The sequence below is a fragment of the Wasmannia auropunctata genome, unplaced genomic scaffold, assembly GCF_000956235.1.
Source record: "Wasmannia auropunctata unplaced genomic scaffold, wasmannia.A_1.0 LD336000.1, whole genome shotgun sequence".
Taxonomy (NCBI): Eukaryota; Metazoa; Arthropoda; class Insecta; order Hymenoptera; family Formicidae; genus Wasmannia; species Wasmannia auropunctata.
In genome coordinates, this window is record NW_012026890.1 from 963,963 (window position 1) to 988,714 (window position 24,752).

A 24,752-nucleotide genomic window follows, 5' to 3' on the forward strand; every position below is an offset into this window, starting at 1 on the left:
TCTTACAGATCGATTGCCTAGAAATCTATGAGCGAAAACAAATTAAAAATATCCTGTATTATCAGAATATACTTAGCTAGAAGTGATTATGGTTTTTTCCAAATAAACAAGAAGCAAGCAGCTCGGATTAATATAATCCGATAATATGTCTTTGGTTTTGCAGTATTTGAAGCTCCAGACTTTCAGAGTTAGGATTATAATAACAATTATTAATTATTATTGCCGCATATATGTATTTAAAATTGAAAGAAAGAATTATATTAAAGTACGCGTATCAAATTTTTATTACATAATTACAGGCATTTACAAACAAATACAGAAATAATAGATGTACACAGTTAAACACTTAAAGATATAATCATGAAAAAATAAAGAAATTTTATATACAAATAAGCAAAAACCGAGGCTGAAGAATTCTTCTTGCTTAGAGTCCAGAAATCCGACCCGCGAAAAATAATCAGCGGTTTAATGCGGGTTAACACAATAGATTAATTTCTGTACATTTGATCCTGTCTTAATACGGAATCTCGTTGAAATTATTTCTCCTCGAGTTCTCCGCCGTTTTGTAATGATGTCTCTCGCAGAATTCTTGAATCCTCTGACATGCTTCTTCGATCATGTCGCCTGGCACGGTGATTACTAGCCTCATGTAAGAGCGATAATCGAAACACTGGGGAATCAAGATAAAGAATATAAAAGATTAATAAAATCACGTTATATTTCTGTATACTTATACAAAGTATTTTTTTAAATTAGTTTTCTTTCATGGTTTGTAGTATTAAAAAATTTTCTCTTTTGAATAAATTATTAGAGAACAAAATAAAAACATGAATAACGTGATTATGAAATTAAAGGTAAAAAAATGTATGCCTGCAATATTAACGCATAAATCTAATATTTTAAATTTTAAATTCAAAGAATACAAAGAACTCTAAAATAACAATTTATTGATATTTGTGAAATAATATGAATTCGGAAATATTACCATAAATTTTTTAAGCTCTTTAATGTAATCTATTACAGAATCTGATCAAACTTTGTCATTAATTAATGAAAAGGATTTAAATCCTGCTATTTATTCAGATCATTTCGTTGCAGCAGAACGCTTTTATTTTTGCAATATTTTCATACGATCAATATTGGCGTGGAATGTCGACATATCGTGAAAATTCGATTTCGAAAACTCGTGTATTTTTACACGGATTCGAGAGATACAATTAAAAGATTAAAAATGGTCAATGAGTTGATAATTTTAAAACGTCAGAAACGCATACCTGGCCGGGCAGGCAAAACACGGATTCTTCCATTAGCAGCCGTTGCACGAATTCCAGATCGGAATTAAATTCCGGAAAGCACGGTAGATCGATGTAGACCTGGAAATCGTTTCAATAATTTATAGCTCGTAAATTGCAATCGGTCCCACCTTACTGATGGTATTTGCATTAACGTATAAATAGCGGTCGTGCACCGACTAATTGTACGACCTATTTATCGGACGCTCGATTAACATTTACGGCTTTAGCCCGCGAGCTATACGGACTGTCAAACAATGCGCTGTGATTCTTGAAATTATGCAAGGGTGTGGCGAGGCTAATTACAATGGGAAGAATTACCATCATGTACATCGCCCCATCCGGCATTATCGGCTTCAATCCCGGGATTTTTATTACACAGTTGTACGCCAATTTGGAATGCGACTGTAACATCACAATATTTTTGTATTTTTAATATAAAATATTAATTTTTTTTTTGAGTAACAATAACTTACGTATAGAGTACGGATGACATCGTCGAAAAACTTCTGTGGCGTTTTCCGTAGTATCGTGGGCAAGGCACCTTGAATAATAGTATTGCTGCCAATTATTCGCTGGCTCAAGCAGTATAAACCTTTGCGAACCTAAGAGACAAAAATTTAAATATTTGTTAAGCTTATAACTATTTAACTTTACATAATTAAATATGAAATGATGCAACAAAAGATATACTATATACTGTCGTATTTTAATTTACGTTAAATGATCGTAATTCGTACTAGAATTTAGAAATTTTAGAATATAATTTTTATTTCTTATTTTACATATCGGTATAATACGAGAAACTCATTTATATAGAATCAGGTACATAAAATATATACAATAAAAAGACACGAAGCATTTCGGTAAACAGCAATTTCGTAAATTTATTCTATGTATTTAACAGATAAAAGAAGATAAATGTTGTCATAAATAACGTAATGCCGGCGAAATAATCATAATCTGTTGTAAAATTCATACAAATTGTTTAAAAGAAAGGAATTTTACGAAAGATTATATGTCATGCTTTTCCGTGATATTCCGAACTGATATAGAAATTCTCGACCTCGATGCTTAGTCATGTCGAAATCGATGTAAAATTACTTCCAAAAACTTGATAGTAGATATTAGATTTCATATGAACTTCAAATACCGTGAAATATCAAAACGTGCTACACATCGACAGACTTTATCAGTTTGTCCAATACTCGTCCGTGGGGGAACATCATCAAACGATCGTACAGCCTTTGAACGATCGAATCAATCTTTTCTTCCAAAGCGTGACGTGAAAAAAAATGAAGCACCGAACATGTGGATACGTGGACAAATACAGAATAAATGATGTATCTTTTTATATCTCACAAAAAAAAACAGAAAAGAAAAGAATTGTTTGATTATGTTTTAGTCGCGTTTTAGGAGTTAGGTTAATAAAATTACGCTGTTAAATCAATAGTGTCAAACTTATTTAAGTCGCTATTGCTTCTACTTAATAAATAATTATTTTTAAATAAAACAATGGAATTTAACCCAAATTTGGGTTAAATTTGAACTGTTTTAAATTATTTAACTCCATTGTTTTAGTAAAAAAGAACTATTTATTAAGTAAGAGCAGTGGCGACTCAAATAAGGTTCAATTTGACACTATAGATTTAATAGTGTACAATCTCATAGAATAGACTTTAACAATTTATAGCAAGGAAAGATTTAAGATAAAAAGATTTTTGTACTGTTACCTTTTACCCGATATTTAAACAATACACGGGCAATATAAAGCTTGTCGATTAGACTTTCCTACCACAGGACTCTGATCTTGATTACTTATCTAAGATCGCAACTTTGCAACTCCAGCGAAGTTATTAAAGAACGCAGAAATATATCCGATAGAGATGCGCGCGGCGCGGCGATTCGAAGTTAGTTCCGAGGCGATGCCGCAGCTGCAAGACGAGGAATTAAGGGCAACGATCGACCGAAGGGCCGATTGCCAAAGGGCCGAAACTTTAATGGCGGAATAAAGTTTAATCAACGAAATTTAATCCAATCCGCAGTATACGGTGCCGAACTCGCCGGGACATGCTCGGGCCTCGTTACGGAAACAATACCACCGGAGAAGCAATTATTTTCGGGCTGTCACGTATTGTGCCACGACCGTTTACCCACCTCGGCTTCCAGCACGTTCTGACGATCGTGGATTATTATCCAGCCCATACGCCAGCCTGGAACTAAAAATCTGCAAAGAAAGGAGAGATCGAAAATGGGACTATTGTTGTCAGATTCCATTTTGCAGATCGCGAGAGTTTACTTTGGCTTTTAAATTAAAGAAAGGGATTCCTATAAAATAGCATTTTTTTATATACAAAAATAATTATACAATTATACAATAATTAAAAAATAGCTTTACAACATTAGTAACGAAGTTAATTAATCCTTATTTTGATATTGAGAAACTAATTTTTTTTCATTAATTAGAAATTGTTTTTTTTTTCCTTTCGATTGTTTTATCCAAAATGTGCTTTCTATGAGTGAGCAGTCTATAAACAGAAGCTATCTTTATTGCGGCATGCTATTCTATTGTTCAGCACATGCGGTGCGAATATCGTGCGATTACAAATTTTTCTTCTAAATTTGAATACTGTTAAATAAAAAAAAATAAGTTACTAAATGTAGCCGCATTATTTCGCTTTCTGTTCAATTTATCCGGATTTATAATATTTTATAATGGGTATACCTCGTGCAAAAGCTCTCTTTGGGAACGATTTAATTTTTAAAATTCGTATTGAAATTCTCATTTTAAGATACATCAGCGATTCGTTACGTGATAACTATTAATCGTGTTACAAACGTATCGTTTACTTATTCATTGATTTACCTCCGCCGCCCGCTTTATATTTTTTTTTTTCATCTCGTATTCGCGTGTACCGCGTGCATCATTAAATTTTACATGAGAAACGCGATTCCCCGTGTTTGATATCAAAATACCGCGCGAAATCTGCGGCGTGTAAAATATACACCGTGCCGCACGGTGAAAGACTTAGCAACAAACTGTGCAGGAAACTCATTTACAACTGGTATGGCGAACGGTCGTAAATTAAGTTGCGTTTCAGATCTGATACCGTTAGAATAATGGAGGCATAATCGCGAAACTTCGGGGTATGCCCGCGCGGGCTTTGATCGCGACGTTTTATTCACGCTCAATCAACCCCCCCGCGCCCTATTTTTGAAAAAAATCGAGCGAAAAATTTTACGGCGGAGCGCTTCCGTCCCAAGGATTCCTTCCGTCAACTTCACGAATCGCTAGTTTCGCTCCATACCTTTTCCCGATGAGAGACAATAGAAGGTAACGTACTGAAAATAACTGTAAAACCCGATGCAGGGAGGGCACTGTCGGTGCTGCACCTTCCAAATTATTTTAAAATCACTATCTCATTTGTAACGTTAGAAATGATTACAAGACTTTTTCTACCATTTCCTACCATTTTCCCGAACGTTGTTTGGATCTTTTATTTTAACGTTTATAGGCATTCTTTAAATTGAATATTAAAAACATGGAAATTTATTTCATACCCTGCTGACCCTTGGTCTTGAAAAAAGCTTTTTAGTAACGCGACGTTTTGTTTCAAAGGGGTAGATTAGCTGCGAACCGTCTTGTTTAATACGTGAAAATCGTACATTATTTCGCGTGAAAATTGTTACAGAAAATCTCGTGTTCCGAGCGTCTAAATGCAGGGAGTTTTATAATCATTTTACGTTCCGACATACCTTTTAGTCAGTCCGCTGCACGACAAAATAGGAACTTCGGTCGATAGAGACGCTAACGAGTGGAAAGTCCGTCCTGGAAATACCTGAAAACAGCGGCAAAAAATGTATTTGCGTATAATTGACACGTATGTTTTGCTTGCATGCAAAGGGATGTGATAGGAAATAATGCATAAAACCGTGACTATCAGACTTCATTGAATTTCTCCGTCATTGAAGTTTTCAAAATAGCTATTGCTATTATTTGAATATAATACTTGTACGCGCTTCAAGTTATAAAAATTCACGTGTCAGATTCTTTTATAAATGATATATTTTAAATTTTTGATTAATATACTTCTTATAATAAAATTATAAATATATTCTTATAACAAAAATAAAATTTTCTCAGATAATATTAGTAGAAAAAACGACACGTTTGAAAGTGCAAAATTAATATGCTTTATTTCTCTTTACAGTTACCTATTTTTCTTTACTATTAATTATTTTATTATTATCAAATTAACTGAATATCTTATGCCACAAACAAAAAAAATTTCTTTTTGACAACCGATAACAAAGTGCAAGCGCGGTCATTCGAATTTGGGACACCGTGCATATCTATTCTAAATTAATTTCGCACCCAATTTCGTACGTTTGAACAGAACGGCGTGATTCGTGCTTTACGCAAATGAAACGATTTGTCACTTGATACTTGGGATGGTAAGCGTAATATTCGGGTACGTACCATGTGCTCGTAAATCTCATCGGCTATAATGGGTACGTAGTAACGAGCGGCGATGTCGAGAATGTCAAGTATATGGTCGCGGCTGAACACGGAGCCGCACGGATTTGACGGATTGTTTATAATAATCGCCGCTGTCGACTCGTCGATTTGCTCCTTCAGGTCGTCCAGATCGATCTCCCAACCGAGCTGCGGCTATAGAAACGATTAATATTAATAGAATGCATTCGCGATGAGCTCTCTCGTGTCTTCGCTTCCGCCCACCATTCTCCTCCATGCCACGTAATATTATGTACAAGGTGTAGGTACTCAAATACCACGCATTTTGTCTCGATTACAAGTTCTTGAACAATTCTTGACGGACAAAAATTTTAACGCGGCAAAAATGTTTCCTCGCTTTCAGCGAAACTTTTATACTAATTTTTAATTGAAAGTCTGTCACGAAACCTATATAAATGTCCTTTTCAACTTTTTAGAATTTTTATTTGAAGGATTGGTTATGTGAAAATATTTAATACTGAATATTTAATACTAAAACATCATGAAAAAAAGCTTTGGTTGAGAAAAGATTAATAAACCTGCCCAAAATATTTATAATCAAAAAGTTATAATAGGTATTGTACCAGTAAAATAATACAATGCTTTTAATACAGTGTTAAAAAATGAATAGATATATTTACTCTTCTTTTTTCATTAAATTTTATAATTTTAATTTCAATAAGTAACTCTTTAAATTTAATTGCCTAATATTTGATAATATGATTTTTATAATAGTTGTATATGTTTTTTGAATAATTTTTCAACTTGTAGATATAAATTTATTAAATGAACTCATAACGAAACTTATTTATTTTATAATTAAAATGTTACTTGGCAATTAAAAGCATTGTAATATTCCAATAATTTTTTATCTAAACATTTTTTTTTGCAAAATTATATCGCGAAAATAAAGCAACTATTTGCAATTATAATGCCGAAATAATTTTGATAGGTAATATATTTTTATTCAAAGCATTCTAAATGATATAATTTTAAAGAAACATTTTTAATGAAGAAAGAAAGAAAAATATTTGCATAAAAAATAATACAGTAGCAGTAAAAGCATAACATTTACGTGGCTTTTATAAAATTAATTGTTTATGAACCAATATACACTGTTAAATCTATAATGTTTCTTACTTAATAAATAATTATATATTAACTAAAACAATGGAGCTTAAATAATTTAAAATAGTTCAAATTTAACCTAAATTTGTTAATCTAAATTTAAATTCTATCGTTTTATTTAAAAATGACTACACGGAGAAAATTTTATTTTTTCTCTGTGTACATCATATAGTTTTTAGATAAAAATAATTATATCTTAAAAGTAGGTGCAATGGCGACTTAAATAAGGTTAAATTTGACATTATAAATTTAACAGTGTATATATTTATGGCTTATGCGATTGATATGTATAATACATAATGTATAAGCACGTATTAAGTGATCCCTTGACAATGTTGTGTCAAGGGATTACAAATTCCTTGCACAACACATTCCGTCTTATATAAAATTGAAGCTTCGGCATATTATGGTTGTAATTACTTTTAGAACGTAAAATAGTTCGCAACGACGCGCAGAGAGAAGAGCGAGATGTTAAAACTCGCCGTCAAGCGAAGCTGAAAAGAGAGGAAACCTCATTAGCACGCCGGTTTGAAGATCCCCGAGCGAAAGCACTGATTTATCGTGTAAATAGCAAAGGGTAATTTAAATATGATTTTGTGCCGTTCAAAGTCATTATGCAATGACGGCTTACGGTAAACTACTGTAAATGTTTTGCAAATAAAAATGAGAAATCTTTGCAAAATAAAGTAAACGTGATAAAATAAATTGTGTTATAAATTTATAATTAAAATTGTATATAAATTAATTCTTTAAATTAAATTACGAAATTAGCAAGTTTTAATAAAATTGTATAATTATATGTAAATTATATAAATTGAATTATAAAATTAGAGAGACTTTTAATATTGAGAATAAAAATTTTTGGCAAACTAAAAAATTATTTTTTGTATAACAATTTTTTTTTCTGTGCTGTTACACAATGAAAGAAATTAATATAACTGTACACGTTTGCAACGAAGTATTATTTTAATTAATTTATCAATAATGCTCTCGTTCTTTTTTAAATTTTTGTATGGGTATTGCATAAAAATTATAAAATCCAAATGAAATATTTGTGAATTGACGTTACTTTTTTTTTTTTTATATACGTTTTACAAACGTATAAAAATCGAATAAAATCTTGTTTCATTGCAAATTTTATTTTAAAAGGACGATATTTTCTGGCATATATCAATAAAAGAATATGTGTATAATATAATTGACATTGCTGTGCTAAGAGATTCCACCCTGTCCTCGTGCAGACTAAATAAACGGAATATTATGCACCCTCATTGTTTTTCGTAAATGAATGCATTCACGCCCTAGGTGGTTAATAAATTTAAAGATACTAACGAAATGGTATATTTTTGCATATAAAGCTGCTTACTAAGCACCGACAGTACAGCTTGAAGTGCGTTTTGTAATAACGCGTAACTTAAGAAATATAGCGGACGCTGTTATGCACGTTTCTTATTAATGACGATGCAACACGGTAGCGCGTATAATACTACCTCTCTTTTACAAGCGCATTATTACAGAGTAGCCACTACGCTGTGATATCGATCGATATTTTACACGTTATCACGGGAATATGAAACTGATGTCCATTGCGCTGTTTGTTCACAAACGCGTGACATTAAGCAAATAAATAAAAAAAGTATTAATTAATTTGATATTTCAGAAATACCTGACAGAACACGTGTAAAATATAATACTTTAAAAGGGAACATTTAAAGGATAAACTCAGAATTGCTATATTCCTGTAAAAAAAAAAAAAGAAATTTTCTCGCCATTTGACTTTGACATGCTTTTTTTCGAAATAATTATTTCACGTGTGCTCGAAACACTCGTAAAAAGAACTCCGATTTTTATATGCATAGCCGTCGAGTCATCGCGAGAATAATTACTAGAATTATAATTTGCACATTTTAGAACGTGCAGATCGTGCAGGTCACTTTGATTTCCTCTCTCGAGAAGAATACTCACACGTAAATTGTACGTTTTGACCGTAATACCAAGGCCCTCCGCCAGCGTTCGATAGATGGAAAAACCGGGGCGTGGAATTAGGATGTTTTGACCTTCTCGAGCTAAAGCCGTAATACACAAGTCGAGGGCGCAAGAACATCCACTGCACAGGATTACATCCTATGGCAAATACAGAGACACGAAATATTTTATTTCCGCGTGTTTTGCCTTTATTCGCGTCATATTAAATGTAGAATGGAAATGAAAAAAAGTAATATTTTTAAGTTAAAAAATATTTTTACGTTTCCATGCTTTTGTATTTTTTTTTTAACAGATTTACTTGATATGAGATAAAAAAATTTTCAGCGTTCTGATATTAAAATGTAAAAAAATACATTTATATGGTCAATCTAGTAAAAAAAAATTGGTACATTACTTATTGTAAGAATTTTGCCTATGGGCAGATGAATGTGATATTTACAAGTTAAGCGTAATTGCATATAGAAGAATAGCATATAGAAGATATGATTAAAAATGATATAAAAGAAAGTAATAGAATTTTCTTTTGCAGTAAATATTTTAATTTCCCTATTGTTATCCAACGCAAAGTTTTGCCACATATTTTAACAACTGTTTGGATAATTTAGTAAATTGTTTGTAAAAAAATTAGAAACTTGTTTGGTTGTTAATCTCTTTATGTATTAATAGCTAAATATATTTTATCAATATATTTTTTCTTCTATCTGTGATTTTTACAGCGCCGAAATTCACTAAATTAATTAACTATCTTTGAGATTGTACGACCATATACTACTCGCAATATGCAATCGACCACGTTGTTCTCTTTATAAAATCCACGTCGCCTCCCTTTCTTGCGGCCGAAAGAAATTTACGATGTTATTAATATTAAAATAACTTGGGCAAAATTTGACTTGCCGACTATACCGACAGTTGAATAAATAATAACAGTATTATTGTTGAATAAACGTAAGATACAGTTTAAACGCGTGACAAGAAATCTCAATGCACGTGTCAATGACCTCGAATGTGCTCGCGACACACGTGGTTAGTCGATCTACCTGCGACATTCGATATAAGCACGTGTTCTTCCTACCTTAGGATCGACTTTCACGAATTCATTGGAGCTGTACTCAGCTACGGCTTCTCGTGCCTTCTGGTAACCTGTAAAATAAGTAAAAATATATTTTTTTATATGTTACTGAATAAATATATGTATACATTATTACTTAAGCCACATTTATTAAATCTATAGTGTAAAATTTAATCTTACTTAAGTCGCCACTGCTCCTACTTAACAAATAGTTATTTTTAAATAAAACAATGGAGTTAAATCGTTTAAAACAGTTCAAATTTGACCTAAATTTTGGTTAAATTCCATTGTTTTATTTAAAAATAGCTATATTATTTTAGTTAAAAAAAAAACTATATCGCGGCATTGCTGCAATAGTGTCATATCTCGAAAAATGACAAGTTTAAATTATTTATTGGAAAAGATGGATTTTGGCGTGTACTTTTATTTGGTGATAAATAACTCAAAATTGTCAATTTTCGAGATATGACACTATTGCAGCAATGCCGCGATATATTAAGTAGGAGCAGTGGCGACTTAAGTAAAGTTAAATTTGACACTAGATTTAAGAGTGCATGCAGTGAAAAGGTCTGTTTATTAATAATTTAATAATTTCTCGTATAACAGACGCGCGTCACATCAACCTAGCAAATCAATACCATAATTGTTTACGATATTATTTAAATTATTTATATCTATACTCATTTGTGGAAAATCAATAGTGTAACAGGATGCATTTATATGAAATTTATATCAGTCATTAATAACAAGTTTGAATTTTTTCGTTATTTCTGCCATACTTTAAAATTTCCCGTAAACTCAAGATTACTTAAAATATAGAAGACTTTTCTAAAAGTCGATAAAAATTTAAGTATCTACACTTATGGATCTCATTAAAAACTACCTGTGCTCGGTGCATATCCGTTATATAATTGCGAAGCGACGCTCTCTTGAACTGCCTCGATCACTTCCTTCGGTGGCTTTAAATTACCGAAAGTTGTAGGATCGCCTTAAAACAGAATAATAAAATCTCAAAAGTAGTTTTAGAAGCTTTATAAAATGAATATTTATTTATCGGTTATCGTGCAACTGTGATTACATAAATCTCTATTATGTAAATCTGTTTTTTTTTTTACCAAACATTCGCCACTATGTAGTTTCACGTAAACACCTAATTACACTATGCATGTCGTTATAATTGATTACTGCATTCAAACTAGGATAACTGTACGAATACGCCAGTTTACAGACGCGTTGTCAAAGTGCAACGAAACACTCCACCGCACTGCTCGAATTCTGGATATAATTGAAATTAATTAATTGTTTCCCGGAGGCTATCCGCCATAGTCAATCCTTGTTGCGAAATTTCCGTTGCGGGGCAACAGAAGCGCAACGACGAAATAAAATCCGAGCTACGCGAGAATGCCACGAGATTTATGTAATTACAACTTCGCCATTGTTAATCGGGAAGGATTGCGTTTCGACGGCGTTGAAGTTAATATTTTCCGATTATATTTCACATTCCTGTTGTAGCAAATGTCAATTAGTGTACGCACGAACACTGAAATCGTTGAGTTGTGAGTGAATTATTCATTACACGTGTTAATGACATGTGTGTAACTGCATCGCATTCGAAATTTTTCATTAATTAACTTTATTATTTTTCGTTCATTCACGTGGGTATACAATACTTGTTATTATAATTATAGTTATATCAAGAAACACATAGAACAACGAAAATCGGAAAACGCGGAAACTCAGTTACATATAGAACATTTGTTCGGCGGTTTTTATACGGTAAGGAAAGCAATAAAAAAAAAGATAATGAAATGATTTAATCAGATCTGTTTTTAGGAATAAATATGTTTTAATCTTTTTATTAATACATTTTACTACGATTTTTACACATTATTTTTGTATTATTAACTTTATTAAACTTCAAAATTATATTACATTTTAGAATTAATAAAAATTTATGTGCGTTTTTTTACTGGATATAATTGTGCAATAATAAAAACATTAGCAATAATCTTTTTTAGGACTTTTTTTGAAATTAATATGTACATCTCTTTTGGATAAAGAAAAATAAGTCAAATTTCTTATTTTATATAATTCATTTTTATAATTCATGATTGGTTGATGATTTAAAGATTTAAAGCGCGCGTATATCGCTAATTAATATTATGAAACTTATAAACTGTTATACTGTTTTAGAATATTTTTTAGAACACAGCCAAATACCGAAACTTTTATCGACATACGAGACACACGCAGCGTGTTCCAGAATTTGCGCACACGGAACTTGCACGGAATTTGCACAATGCAATGTGTTAGAAGAAACAACTTTATCCGTGGCAAAATTGCATCCGAACAACAGTTTTTAAACAAAAGTAGTTTAAAGATAAACGAATAAACGCGCGCTAAGCATGAATCAGAAACGGTGCGAATTCTGGGACATCCTGTACATTTTCGATATGTAGTATCTGTATGAAAAATTCCCCGAAAAGGCTTCATTCATTTTTGTCAAAAAAAATTTTTTTTTTAGAATTTTATGTCCTTTTTGCATATAAAAGTGCAAAATATCAAGATATTCTCAAAAAAAATTTTTTTTAGAATTTTATGTCCTTTTTTGCATATAAAAGTGCAAAATATCAAGATATTCTCACGCCAATATCTTATTACATTATATAATCCTTATTTTTCTATCGAACAAAAAAAAGATCCAAGGGCAACGGTGTAACGAAAATTTTCGTGCTACTGCCATTCTATTTTCGATGCTGTAATCTTCTTCGAATTGCATATGTATGTGTAGAATAAAAGGAAACTCTTGAAAATGTATACAGCCGCTGGCACATCCGGTCGGGATTTCTATCGAAATATATTTAGATTAGCGTGCTCGTATGTCAATTCTATTCTATTCCACTATAAAATTTGCTGAGGACGTTTTTCCGATACATTCTGACACATCCGCATTCTGCGCCACTCGTGTTCTGCAAATATTAAGGGGACTCACGCGTCACTACCACCGCCTTTTAACTTTTCACCGCTTTTTAAAACTCCGCCGTGCAGTTAAAATCGCGTGTCCCAGGCACGGGAGAGGTTTAAGAAACTTTCTGAAGAATTAAGGAAGTTAAAAAAGAAATTAAAGGGAACAAAATGTACCTACAATTAATTCTCGTAGACAAACATTCTCGGTGCTTCAGTTTTATGTGCGTAACTATTCAGGACGGATTTGCAGTCCTTTTCATCTCTACTGTCAGTTCTCGGAAAAAAATTTTTTGGAAGGTTACTGATTAAAAAGACCAGATTTTTATTTATTCAATTTAACATGCTCTCTCAATATTTTATTATACCACTAAATATCAATTTTTTCCGAAAAGCGTAATTAAAAATAAAAATTTCTACAATATGCAAAATTTTTATTCGAAAACTACCGGAGCTAAAATATTTTTAAAAACTGTTATCAATTACTTACGCGATATTTAATATAAAAATAGACGTAATTGAACATACGAGAAACGTTATGTTCTTGATGCCAGCAGCTGTTTAAACAGCTTGTTTAACGTATAAACATCTCGAGGATTTTAAATTCTCAACTCTTCAATCTCGAAGATTATTTATTATTATTATTTTTTTAAGAGATTAAGCGCCGCAGGAATTTGATCGGGCCAAGTATATTGCGATTGTTTTACCGCCTCGGAAACTGTTATCCGATAAACCTCTGAAAAAGTTGTTTCCTTTAGAAATACGGCGGAGAGCCGGCAAACGAAATATTGTCTATCCTGCGTCGCGTGTTTGCGTACCAATATTTTCTAGAGCGAACTGCGTATTAAGTTTTAATACTTTTGAAAGAGAAGGGCGGAGGGAAGCTTGGAAACACAAAGTTAACTCGCATTTTTAACCGGATTATTGAAAAGAAAGTGACAGCGCGAGGTGTACGATAAATATTAATACGAATGCATGTCCCAAATTCATAAATTTCGCGAGTGTGTAAATATAGTCACGACAAGACTTAGGCAGTTGGAGTCAGGCGTAGGCGTCAAGTAAGATAATCGTCGAAACGGGTTGCAAGATGCATTTTATACGTTCAACATACGAACGAATGAAGATAAGATAGCGTGTGTAAAATATATAGTTTATTTAGCATTCATTACATTTTACGTTTAACAAAATAATTTACGTATATAGACGTGTGCGATAGTTTACTACGAGCGCGTGTGAGAAAGCACTAATAATAAACATAAATAAATTCGTTATTAATTACGTTTACGTTTAAGAAACTCAGAAAAATAATCTTATCTCGTTAACTTCTTTTAGAATGTGATTTAATTCATACTGAATATATCGATAATTCAACAATAAATCTAACAGAATGGGAACATTCCTGCAGTATGATAAAAAAAGATCAAAACACAAATATTTACGACGTACAATTATCTTTCTAGTAGAACATTTTCTTCAAATTCCATCGATACCAAATATTTATAAAAGATACTACTAAAATTTGATACGGTGATAATAGACTACTATACGTATACGGCAGTAAAAAGAGACTTGACTGTTACAAAGATGATACACGAAAAATTACATGGGTATTTCATGCGTTAAAAAAAAAATCCGAGCAGGTCGCGCATCGAACGCAGTTCGGTATTTTCAACCCAGTTCCTGCGGGACTCTGGAGTTGCTCAAAATGCGCTTTTTCATATTCTAGCATATTTCCCTCGCATGGGATATTTGACCTTCCATTTTTCATCAATCCGTCAAACTTTTTTCACATCAAGCTCTGGAGATCATGCATATTGAGGATCTAACCGTACTCAACGGGGAAACAGCGAAAGTTTGCAATTTGTATGCATTTACCTGCGTTTACCGGCGAAGCCGGCACGTGCAGAGCCTTTGTAGGTGGCCCTTTATTTGCGTAACGTTTTTCACAAAGTGCGTCCCGAATAAAATAAATGGACCTAATAATTTTATTTTTCGGCCTTACGAATTTAATCTTTTATATATTAAGTACTGCATTTAATTACCGCAATCCATTCATTTATACATCAGCGACATAAAACACAAATTGTAATTTCGCTTGGACGCACGTGCCTAACGCTTTCGCAGTAAAGAAACGCGACGTGTGTATAATCCTCCCCTTTACTTTGCAAAAAAATGATCGGCCGTCGGTTCCGCCATTCTTGTCTCGCGTTAAAAAAAATAACCGCTTGATTACACCATCACGATGGACCATCTTGTGCGTTTCTGTTTTTCTTTTTGTAGCATAAAAGGGTGGAAATCCAGAGAATCAACGGCAAATTTTGAATATTATAATACAAATGAAGTAGCGCTAGGAAATTTTTAAAAAATTACGCATTTATAATCGAATTAAATATATTAAAAATATTGCAAGAATATGTAAATTTCGGACCAGGTGTACCCTGATTTAATTTATTATTAATTTTTTCTGTCAATAAATCAAAGGATTTCTCTGTTAATAAATAAAAGTATATTTTTAGTCAACATGATTTTACGTTGTTATATGCTGTTGTTATAGTCTATTTATGTCATATCAAAATTTTATAAATGGCATGTATTTTTTACAAGTTGTTTAAAAAATTTCAATCACGCTGGTCACCCGTGACAGTCGGAACAATCAATGCATTAATGAATACAATGCTTATTTGACAATTTTAAATAAAGATTTTAAATATATATATTTTTTTTTTTAATAGAAAATATTTCAAATTTTAAATAATGATTTTATAAATTACGAATTGAGAAGTGAGAGTGTTATCATTATGCGCATTTTATTTCGTTATTTAAGAAGCAGCTGAGAACAAAATTGCTTTTTCATCAAACGAAATATACAGAAAGCTTTTAACTGCAATGGGTTATAAGTCTCCTGTGATAAAGCTCATTGTAATAAAAATGAGCTTCTGACGTATTAAAATTATAAGAGTCAAAATATATAAAACAAAAATTATTTTCTTTATTTTAAACATAATATAAAAACCCTGTTTTATTATATATCTCGCCTAGAAATAATAAAAGAGAAATATTATTATCTATTTTTTTAACTTGTAAATTTTTGAAGAAGAGATAGACAGATTTTTAAGGAAATGTATTTAAGTAAAGATTTGTCGCGTAAAATTACTTAAAAATTTGTTTAACCATACATAAATATAACAAGTTTATTTTTTAATGACTGATGATTATCAAATTTTTTATTTCAAATTGTTTAAATTCAATTTTTCTTTGTAATTGTAATTTTGGAAAAAAAAGCAAAAAATATTTGCTTATTTGTTATTTCATTTGATGAAAAATCCATATAATATATACTTATATTATAAACGAATATCTACTTCTACTTTATCGCGTCTGTACTTCTTGGCTCGATTATCTTCACTTAGTTTTAAGAAAGATTCTTCCCGTACAGAGTAAGTGTTTTGTCGCTAGACTCATGATAAGACAAATCTTACACGTGGGCTAAACTCACCAATAGACAACGCGATCATCGGCTTGTTGGGATTCGGCTCGACGATGATATTTTCTACGATCGACCTTATGGGATTGTGCGTTCGGCGAGCGATGTTGGAGGCGCAAACGTTCCAACATTCGCGGAAGTTGGGTACGGACATTTTGTCGCTCGCGAAGAAGTGCTTCTCGGTAGCCCGGTGTCTGCTAATATTTCGCCGGTGTAAATAATCAATCAGCGCACGTGTGTGTCTCCAAGGGGAACGTTTGGGTCTCTCGACTCGCTGTGTTGACCCTCACTATCGATAGGTTCTCTCACAGAGCTGATTACACTATATCGATATACGATCGACGATTCTCGCGTAGCTGGTTCTCCGTCACTGAGCCTGGATCGGGACAGCGCGCTAATAATCGAAATGCCCGGAGGCTGGAGGACAAACGAACCGGTCGGATTGGTCCGTTCGGCACCACACCTTCTTTTATAATTAACTAAATGGATTCCCTACTTATACGTAGGGAACGAGCGCCTCGAGCAACTTCGACGTAGTTGTCATCTACACGGGAACAAACAAGAGAGTGGTGTGCGTGTGCCTCTCCGTTTCTCCTTCACCTGCCTCCGTCGCACCGCCGCGCCGCGCCGGTAGTTTAGAATGTAGAACCTTAACTCCACTATCTCTATTTTGTTGCGTCTCTAATGTTTATGCAATTATACCTTGTAACTGTTTACTCCGAGTTACAGTCATGGAGATTATTCGAGCGCTGTTTCGGTCCGACGGCTACGACAACGACGACATCGCGAAACGTGCGTTCGCTCGTTAATTGAGTTTAACGCGGCGTTCCTCCCGCTGTATCTATGCGCTCGGCAAATGTCAGGGATGAATACGTAAATCAGATGCTGCGAAAAATTATTGTTGTCTGCAAAAAAAATAGACGGATACGGTCGATCGAAGAAGCATAGACGTATAAAAGCAAATTTTTTTCTTAATTGACGTATTATTCTCCTAATTTTTTACACATTATATGCTTCTATTTCGCTAATAAAGAAAAAATTGAAATAATTTAGGCTCATAGATATAATGACTTTAAATCCTTTATATTCTTTATTATGGTATAATATATGTTCATTAAACGCTGTGATATAAATTACTCCTCTTTAAGCTTTATTATTATCTTATTGTTAGACTTAATGGGTGCAATGTGATAATGATAATTTTACGTATATAACATTTTTGCGAATCAATAAAGTTAACTGATGGACGATGAACGTTTGCCAAATACCTCGATTGGAAAATGTAAATTCAAATTAAATCGTAACAGCACAAATGGATTAAATAAAGCTTCAATATTAAAGCGAACACGAAACATTCGCTCTGATATCGGTCGGCAATTTTGTCGGTATAAAGACGAGCGATATTTCTTATTAACGCATATTGACGATATTGTCGCTTATTTGGTGACAAATGTAGATAATCAATACAAGAGAAATTGACGAAACAGATTTTGATAAAATATGCATATTGACGTCCATGACGACGCGATATTGATAATATAAGTAAAGCATATAAGTTCAATAATTGAAAGAATATTTTTAAAAAATAATATTCTAATTTAAAAACTTTATCTAAGGCATATTAATGAAAAAGATTTGACCTTTGTATCTAACTTTAAGAATAAATTACTTCGTCAACATAAAGTCCTTCACGAACCAAGCCTAGATTAATCATATACGTTGCATAAATTTACACATGTGTATATCTTATTAAAATTTTATTAGCTGCATAATGCGTATTGTACATATCAGTAAAATTATAAATATATCTACATTGTAGATAAAAATATATTAATTATCTAAAGAGCTCTCAAAAGAGCAATGCAAATAATAAAATTTATAAATCACAAAAAAATCTTTTGTTCGGTCCAATGTCGATAGTCGATATTTCCTTAAAAATTTTTTATAATAGAAAAAAGAATTTTTAAAAAATTCTCTAGTTTGAGCTAATAAATTTTAAAAATTTAGAAAACATTTATAAATTTCGGATACTATCTAGAGGTTTTATTCTTATTCATATGAAAAAAATGTATTAGGTGACATACTTCAAGGTATTATTTTAAAATCTCTAAAAGTGCCAGAGAGAGAAATACATCTTAATAGTATCAATTCATCATTTGAAGCACATCTGATATATCGTATCTTTTTTTGTTCGTTTGAATCTATATTTAAATTGAAACATCCGCTCAATTTCTCTCAAATACTGATTGAACTTTTTCTCTAACAAGATGAACTATACGTAAAATAAAGAACATCGAATAAGAAGTAAAGCTATTTAAATCATAATCATAATAAGCCTTGTATTTCTTTTGTATTTTTATTATATTTCTATAATCTATATTAGCTTTAAATTGAAAAATTTAACATATTTTCATAAAATTTAAATTTTTTATATTTTCATTTTCATAAAATTTAAATTTTTTATATTTTTATACGCTTGTATCTCCAAATTAAATAAAAGTTAAATATATATAAAATATTATTTTATGAATAATTTTTTTATATATCAAAAATTCTATCAATACTTTGATATGTTTTTTATTTGCAAATATATTTTTTGTAAAATTAAATTTGTATATAGAATTTCTATAATTCTAGATATGGTTGATACATAAAATATGCAATAATATCTTTAAATTAATAAATATTACAGTTTTATGTAATATTTTTACATATTATGATAAAGTATTTTTCTGAAACTTTTATTTTTCAAAACTAATTTTATATGACAAGTAATAAAAATATCAAAATTTTTAAAAAATAGGCCATTAAAGAATCAAAGAATAGAATAGAATTTATTACTTTAGCTTATTACATCCGCCAAAAAGGGATTTACAAAAGGTCCTTAAACCACACTCATCCATCCATACCCTATTTTAAGTTAATTTCTCATCAATCCTCTTCTACTATATAGATAGTAGAATAATCTCTTGATGCGTTCTTCTTATTTCTAATCCTCATTTCTCAATGTCTTATTCTATTTACCTAAATCTACCTTAATCTTTGCTTATATACATACGTATTCATATACATATACCTTCTTAATTTATATAAAACATATGCATTTTTTTATATAATATAATCTTATTATAGTCTTCTTTATTACATATATCTGTTTTATTTTTCTATTATATATTGCCTTATACATATATCCTCTAATTTTGCTACTTCTCTCCTCTATTTCTTTCTTTCCGTAAATTCTCTAGAATTTTTCGCTTTCTTGACGTAATTAAAGAGTTTCGTTACATAAAACATGGACACATACTTATCGCGCGTAGTAATAGCAACTTTTTTGTGCCACTTAACACAAAACAAACTTATTCTCGTATTTGCTAGTTTTAATTTTACGAATTATTCGCACATCACAATTCGTGAAATTTACTTGTTATATTATCGAGGTTTTTATGTAACATTTACGGCGTTGAACAACGAGGGCGTTCTTATTAAAATAAACAGAAAGTTAGCAATGTGAATTTTTAGTTAGAAATTTTTAGTTAGAAAAATAAACGTACTTGTTTTTCTTTTCTTCATTCTCGTTGTCTGCCTGAATCTAATGGGAGACAAAATTGACTGGAAATTTACTAAATTATAGCGCGATGGAAACCTTTTTAGCGAGGCTTTCCTCCTTTCAAAATGAATCTCAGAAGGAATGCTGCGACGCCGGTTTTCGTGATGTTGTCAAACTTTGTCGAGCTGTCGGGACTGGGCCAAAATGGAATTTCACGTTTCGTGGCTCTATTTTACAAGATGCGGCACGTGTGTCGAACCAAGGCTCCTCTCGTTGGAGGCTCGACTTGCTTGCTATGCTAAACACATTGGCCTCAGCAGGATTCCTTTACGACGAACGTCTCTCCTAGCTGCGCTCTTTGAGATTCCCTCGTAAACTTTCCTACTACGACGTCAATCGATACTGAGATATATCGAACTTTTCTTCGAGACGGGAATCCTGAGTAGAAAGTAACGTGATAGCAATGATATTTCGTAAAACGTAAGATGAAATATTACCGCATTTAAAAAGGAGATAGTACGTAACGTAAAAACATATGAAATATAACTGCAGCACAAGATGTCGCTTAGAACCATAAAGGGATAAGAATTATATTGGCTTCATTAGCGCAGAGCCTGTATTTATTGATTGAAAAATACGAAAACTTCTCAATTCAATTTTGCCGTATTATGTGATTTTTATCTGTTAAAATTGAAATTTAAACGTTGATTGCGACCAGCGATACGCTCGTAAATTGGCATTTCTGTGATGTAATTTCACATCCCAAATAAATAGATTATAGTTCAATAAAGCTTTATCCTGTATAAATTTCATACAGGTTTGCTCGCAAATTAACGTTTTGACAAATATAGTACTACTGGCCGCGATCGAACACGAACTACAATTGCAATATAAGCTATACAAAATAATTTATGAGAAATTTATGCAAAAGACTTTGGAAAGTTTATAATATTTTTAGTGATCCATATTAGAATTTTACTAACACTGAAACAATCGACATTATTGCAAATAAGCGAAATAGCAAAAGTATATTTCTTGAAATAATCTCGTAAAAATATACTTTAACGCATTCTTGAAGACGAACTTTATAAAACACGTCATTTCTCATTATAAAATCTATATTCCGGTTCATCACCCCATCATCTAATTAATTTAATGGCACATTTAAATTCATGACGTCACGCGCTGAGATACACACTTCTGGATCTTTCGTAAGGAGAGGTTATTTGAATATTCATTATTCTAGTTCCTTGAAGGAGTGCGTAGTTGGTACTTCTTTGGAGGCTCGTCTCTGGTTGTTACACTGACCCCGTTGACTGACTTCGTGAAGTCTCGTTGACAGCGCTTCCGACAAAAACGTTTCCCTTATCGTATTGTTGCCAGATAAACTGACATAATAGTTTTTGTCGGTAAAATTATATGCTATTCTACGATTTAACATCCAAAGAACGCGTATAACTTTTTCCCATCATAATGTTTTAACATCATTTTTATACGCTCTGAATCTTTTTACACGTTTCTATGTAATTTTATGATTATTTTTAAAATTTTTAATTATCCTGTAAGTACAACTGATTTTACGCATTGAAAAGCACTTATTAAAATGCACATTTGTAACAACTACTTTTATGTAAAAATCTCGCCATCATTGATGATAAAGTATAATATCGAGTACTTATTAAACGATTAGGTTATCAATAAAAAAAATAGGCATCTGTATGCGTGGTTGTATTTAACTCTTATAAAAAATCGCGCGCAATTTTTTATAAATAGACAAATATGATTTATTACAATTTTGTAACGAGTTGATTTTTTCGAAAACAACGAACAAAATTACACGAAATTATTTTTTGCATTGTCAAGCTTCTTAACATTCGGGATTTGCGGTCTCAACTTAACATGTCTTTCAAAATTGGATAATACAAAAAAGTTGACAATAGAAGCAAAACTAAGACAATAGAAAAACGACAAGGGTTATATGTTTGAAAAAATAAATTCGCGTGCTGTAACTCCCTAAACATCTTTCGCGTGCCGCGTATTCTGGAGCATTCAAAATATCTTCCGCGGGTCGACTTGACGTATGCACGGGGAAATGTCGCAGTATCTCGACGGAAACTCGCGGAAGAGTGCAAGCCCCACCGTACATTACGGACGTAGCATTGTGCGCAGTTCCGATTCAATCCTCGTCCCATTCAACAAGGCGTCCGCTCACATCCTGATCGAATCCTGGCGTTACAAACACGTGAGTGAGAGGCTGTTTGCACGTAAGAAAACGAAAACATATGCTAATGAATCAATTGGCGATATCAGTCACTACGAAGTAAATAATACGCAGCTTTATATCTCGTATATTGCGTTCGCGTTCGCACCTTGATCGAAATCCGAGAAATCGGTATCGGCCTCCAAAATAAATAGGTCGACAACAGCCTGCAAATAAATAAACTCCTAACAAGCGTAAAAATCGACGCTTTATTTTCTCAAAATAAGGCGGAGAGAAAAGTATATATAAAATATATATTTATATCGTGAAGATATATATCTTATTGTGAAATTGGAATGTACCTCTTATATTTATCAGATATAAAATGTATCGATTTCTTTTTCTCCTTCTTACATTAAGGATACTTTTTTACCTTAAGGTAATTCTGGAGAAACTTGATTTTAAGTAATGTCATTTCTGTTACTTGTATTTCCCACATTTAGCCGAGTAAGGAACTAATTTGAAATAAAGGAAATAACATTGTTTCGAGGAAATCCAGAGGTTTTAGAGATAGAAATGTCACATGTATTGCATTTTACGTACTGATTTAGATCCCAATAATTACGTTATCAAAACTTAATCATCAAAGAAAGAAGTGTCCTTTTAAGGGTCAAGAGAGTATTTTACATGTTTTTTTTTTACAGTATTGTACGTGTGAAGTAAAAAAAGAAATTAAATTATAGTTTATCGTGCTCACTTTTAGAGTTTCAAACTCTTAAAATCTTTCGATTTCTGAAATGGATTTTTATCAGGTTAATTAAAGATTAAATGGTTTTTGACTGACATTGATCTTGATCAATTTCTTATAGAATTTTGCGAGCGTTTTAACTTTCTCGACACGAAGACAGCCCTTCGAAACTTTAAAGTGCCTCGCGACGTTAGTGCGCTGGCGATTTCCTTCCTTGGAAAACAGATTACCATAACGAGACGACGTTCAAGCATACCTACGCGTGAAATCGCCGCGAAAAATCGCGCGGATGACAGTTTACTTGCGTGCTGCACGAGTAAACGAATGGCCTTGCGTGTATAACAATGTGATAAACACATGCAACTTGTCTCTGGACAAGATTAACAACTCTGAGGTCTTTGATGAACGATTTAGAGTAGATTTTAAACGAAAAGACATCTTGTAGACATCTTTTTATCGCATATTTATAGATACGATAGAATTTATAAATTAATAAAAATTTGTATTAAATTCATCTTTGGAATATTAAAAATTAAATACATGCTTATGTTCGTGGAAGTTGGTAAAATATTTAACATAACATTAATTATTAATTTTCTACTTGATATTGTATTTAACATGATCTTAATTAGGTCTAAACTTTTATTAACAGGAACACGGAAAGAACAATTTTACTGAATCCAGATCTGAGAATAATTTTTTGTTCAATAATCAAAATAATTTTGTGCGAAAGTCAAGATGATTGCTAGAATATCAAAACATTTTATAGCAATAATTATCAGTTTTAACATTCCAATAAATTATTTTGATGATTCAAGAAAAAATTATTTTCAAATCTGTATTTAGCAAAATTTTTAGATCTTTGAACAAAATCTTTCTTTCCGTGAATTTGATTCAAAATTTAAAATTCATCAAATTTTGTTAACGAATCGTTTCTTTTTAGAGCTCCTTGTATTTATTATAAATACATACTTTGTGCTAGTAATTTTTATAGCGATTGTCATCTATAATAAAATTATAGTTATGTTTGCAGGCAAAATAAAAACTACTCTAACAATAGCGATTAGCCGGAATAAATTTCTTACTCTCGCGATAAAACGAATGCTCCGCGCAAAACATCTCTTGGATTCAATTAAAGCCTTGCAGTAATTATGCGCTGCGGAAAAAGACACTCGAGAAAATGTTTCCTACAAGTGGACTGGTTAAAATACACTTTTCTCTGTGCATTTTTTTTTGTTTTGTTAAACTGTGCAAAGGACATGCACAACGAACGAGGATATCAATCTGCCTTTATCGTTCGTGGAAATATTCGTGTATGCAATTAATGGGCCGATGCGAATTGAATCGCTTCTTTTTTTTAATCACAATTTCCCTCAGGGTCTATAAAAATTGTCCATTGTTTCGTACGCGAAAATCGCACTTGCGCATTATTTGGGAGACGGATGTAAACAAAGTAAAAATGAGTCAGTGAAGTTTGAAAATAGAATTTTATTAGCTACGTAGCAAAATACCTATTTATTTAAATATTTGGCGTCACACGATTACCAGGCTAAGATCGTTTATATTAATATACAATATGTAAAATGTGCCATATTGGATATGGGCAGTGTCTGGTGGTGGTACGATAAACTTAGACTTCAATACGAGATTCATACGAGAGAATATAAATATATATTATTTTACATGCTAGAATAGAGAGTACGCTATAAAGGCACTTGCTTGAATAGTTATACATATAAAAAAAAAAGAAGAAAACACATATGGCGAAAGAGAGGAAGCGCGAGGATAAAAGAGCGGGTAACGAACGTGAGTAGGATG

The 24,752-nt window shown here is 32.0% G+C and overlaps 1 protein-coding gene and 1 long non-coding RNA gene across 4 annotated transcripts; both read right to left on the reverse strand.

Moving 5' to 3' along the window:
- Window positions 1-266: 266 nt before the first annotated feature.
- LOC105453276 (tyrosine aminotransferase) lies at window positions 267-16,861 on the reverse strand. 3 transcript variants are annotated; one of them, XM_011695079.1, is made up of 11 exons: window positions 16,452-16,860; window positions 10,875-10,979; window positions 9,995-10,062; window positions 8,902-9,060; window positions 5,773-5,964; window positions 5,049-5,131; window positions 3,450-3,519; window positions 1,769-1,897; window positions 1,614-1,697; window positions 1,275-1,373; window positions 267-670 (listed from the first exon to the last, which is right to left on the reverse strand). In XM_011695079.1, the coding sequence occupies exons 1-11, from the start codon at window positions 16,591-16,593 to the stop codon at window positions 515-517; spliced, it is 1,287 nt and encodes a 428-aa protein (XP_011693381.1). In that variant the 5' UTR covers window positions 16,594-16,860; the 3' UTR covers window positions 267-514. The 3 variants fall into 3 exon arrangements, with proteins under 3 accessions (XP_011693381.1, XP_011693383.1, XP_011693382.1); XM_011695081.1 differs by lacking the exon at window positions 16,452-16,860 and adding an exon at window positions 11,107-11,347; XM_011695080.1 differs by lacking the exon at window positions 10,875-10,979 and having other exon boundaries at window positions 16,452-16,861.
- LOC105453275 lies at window positions 2,038-3,440 on the reverse strand. Its single transcript, XR_974846.1, has 2 exons — window positions 3,026-3,440; window positions 2,038-2,557 (listed from the first exon to the last, which is right to left on the reverse strand). It is a non-coding gene; the product is annotated as an uncharacterized LOC105453275 (long non-coding RNA).
- Window positions 16,862-24,752: the final 7,891 nt, after the last annotated feature.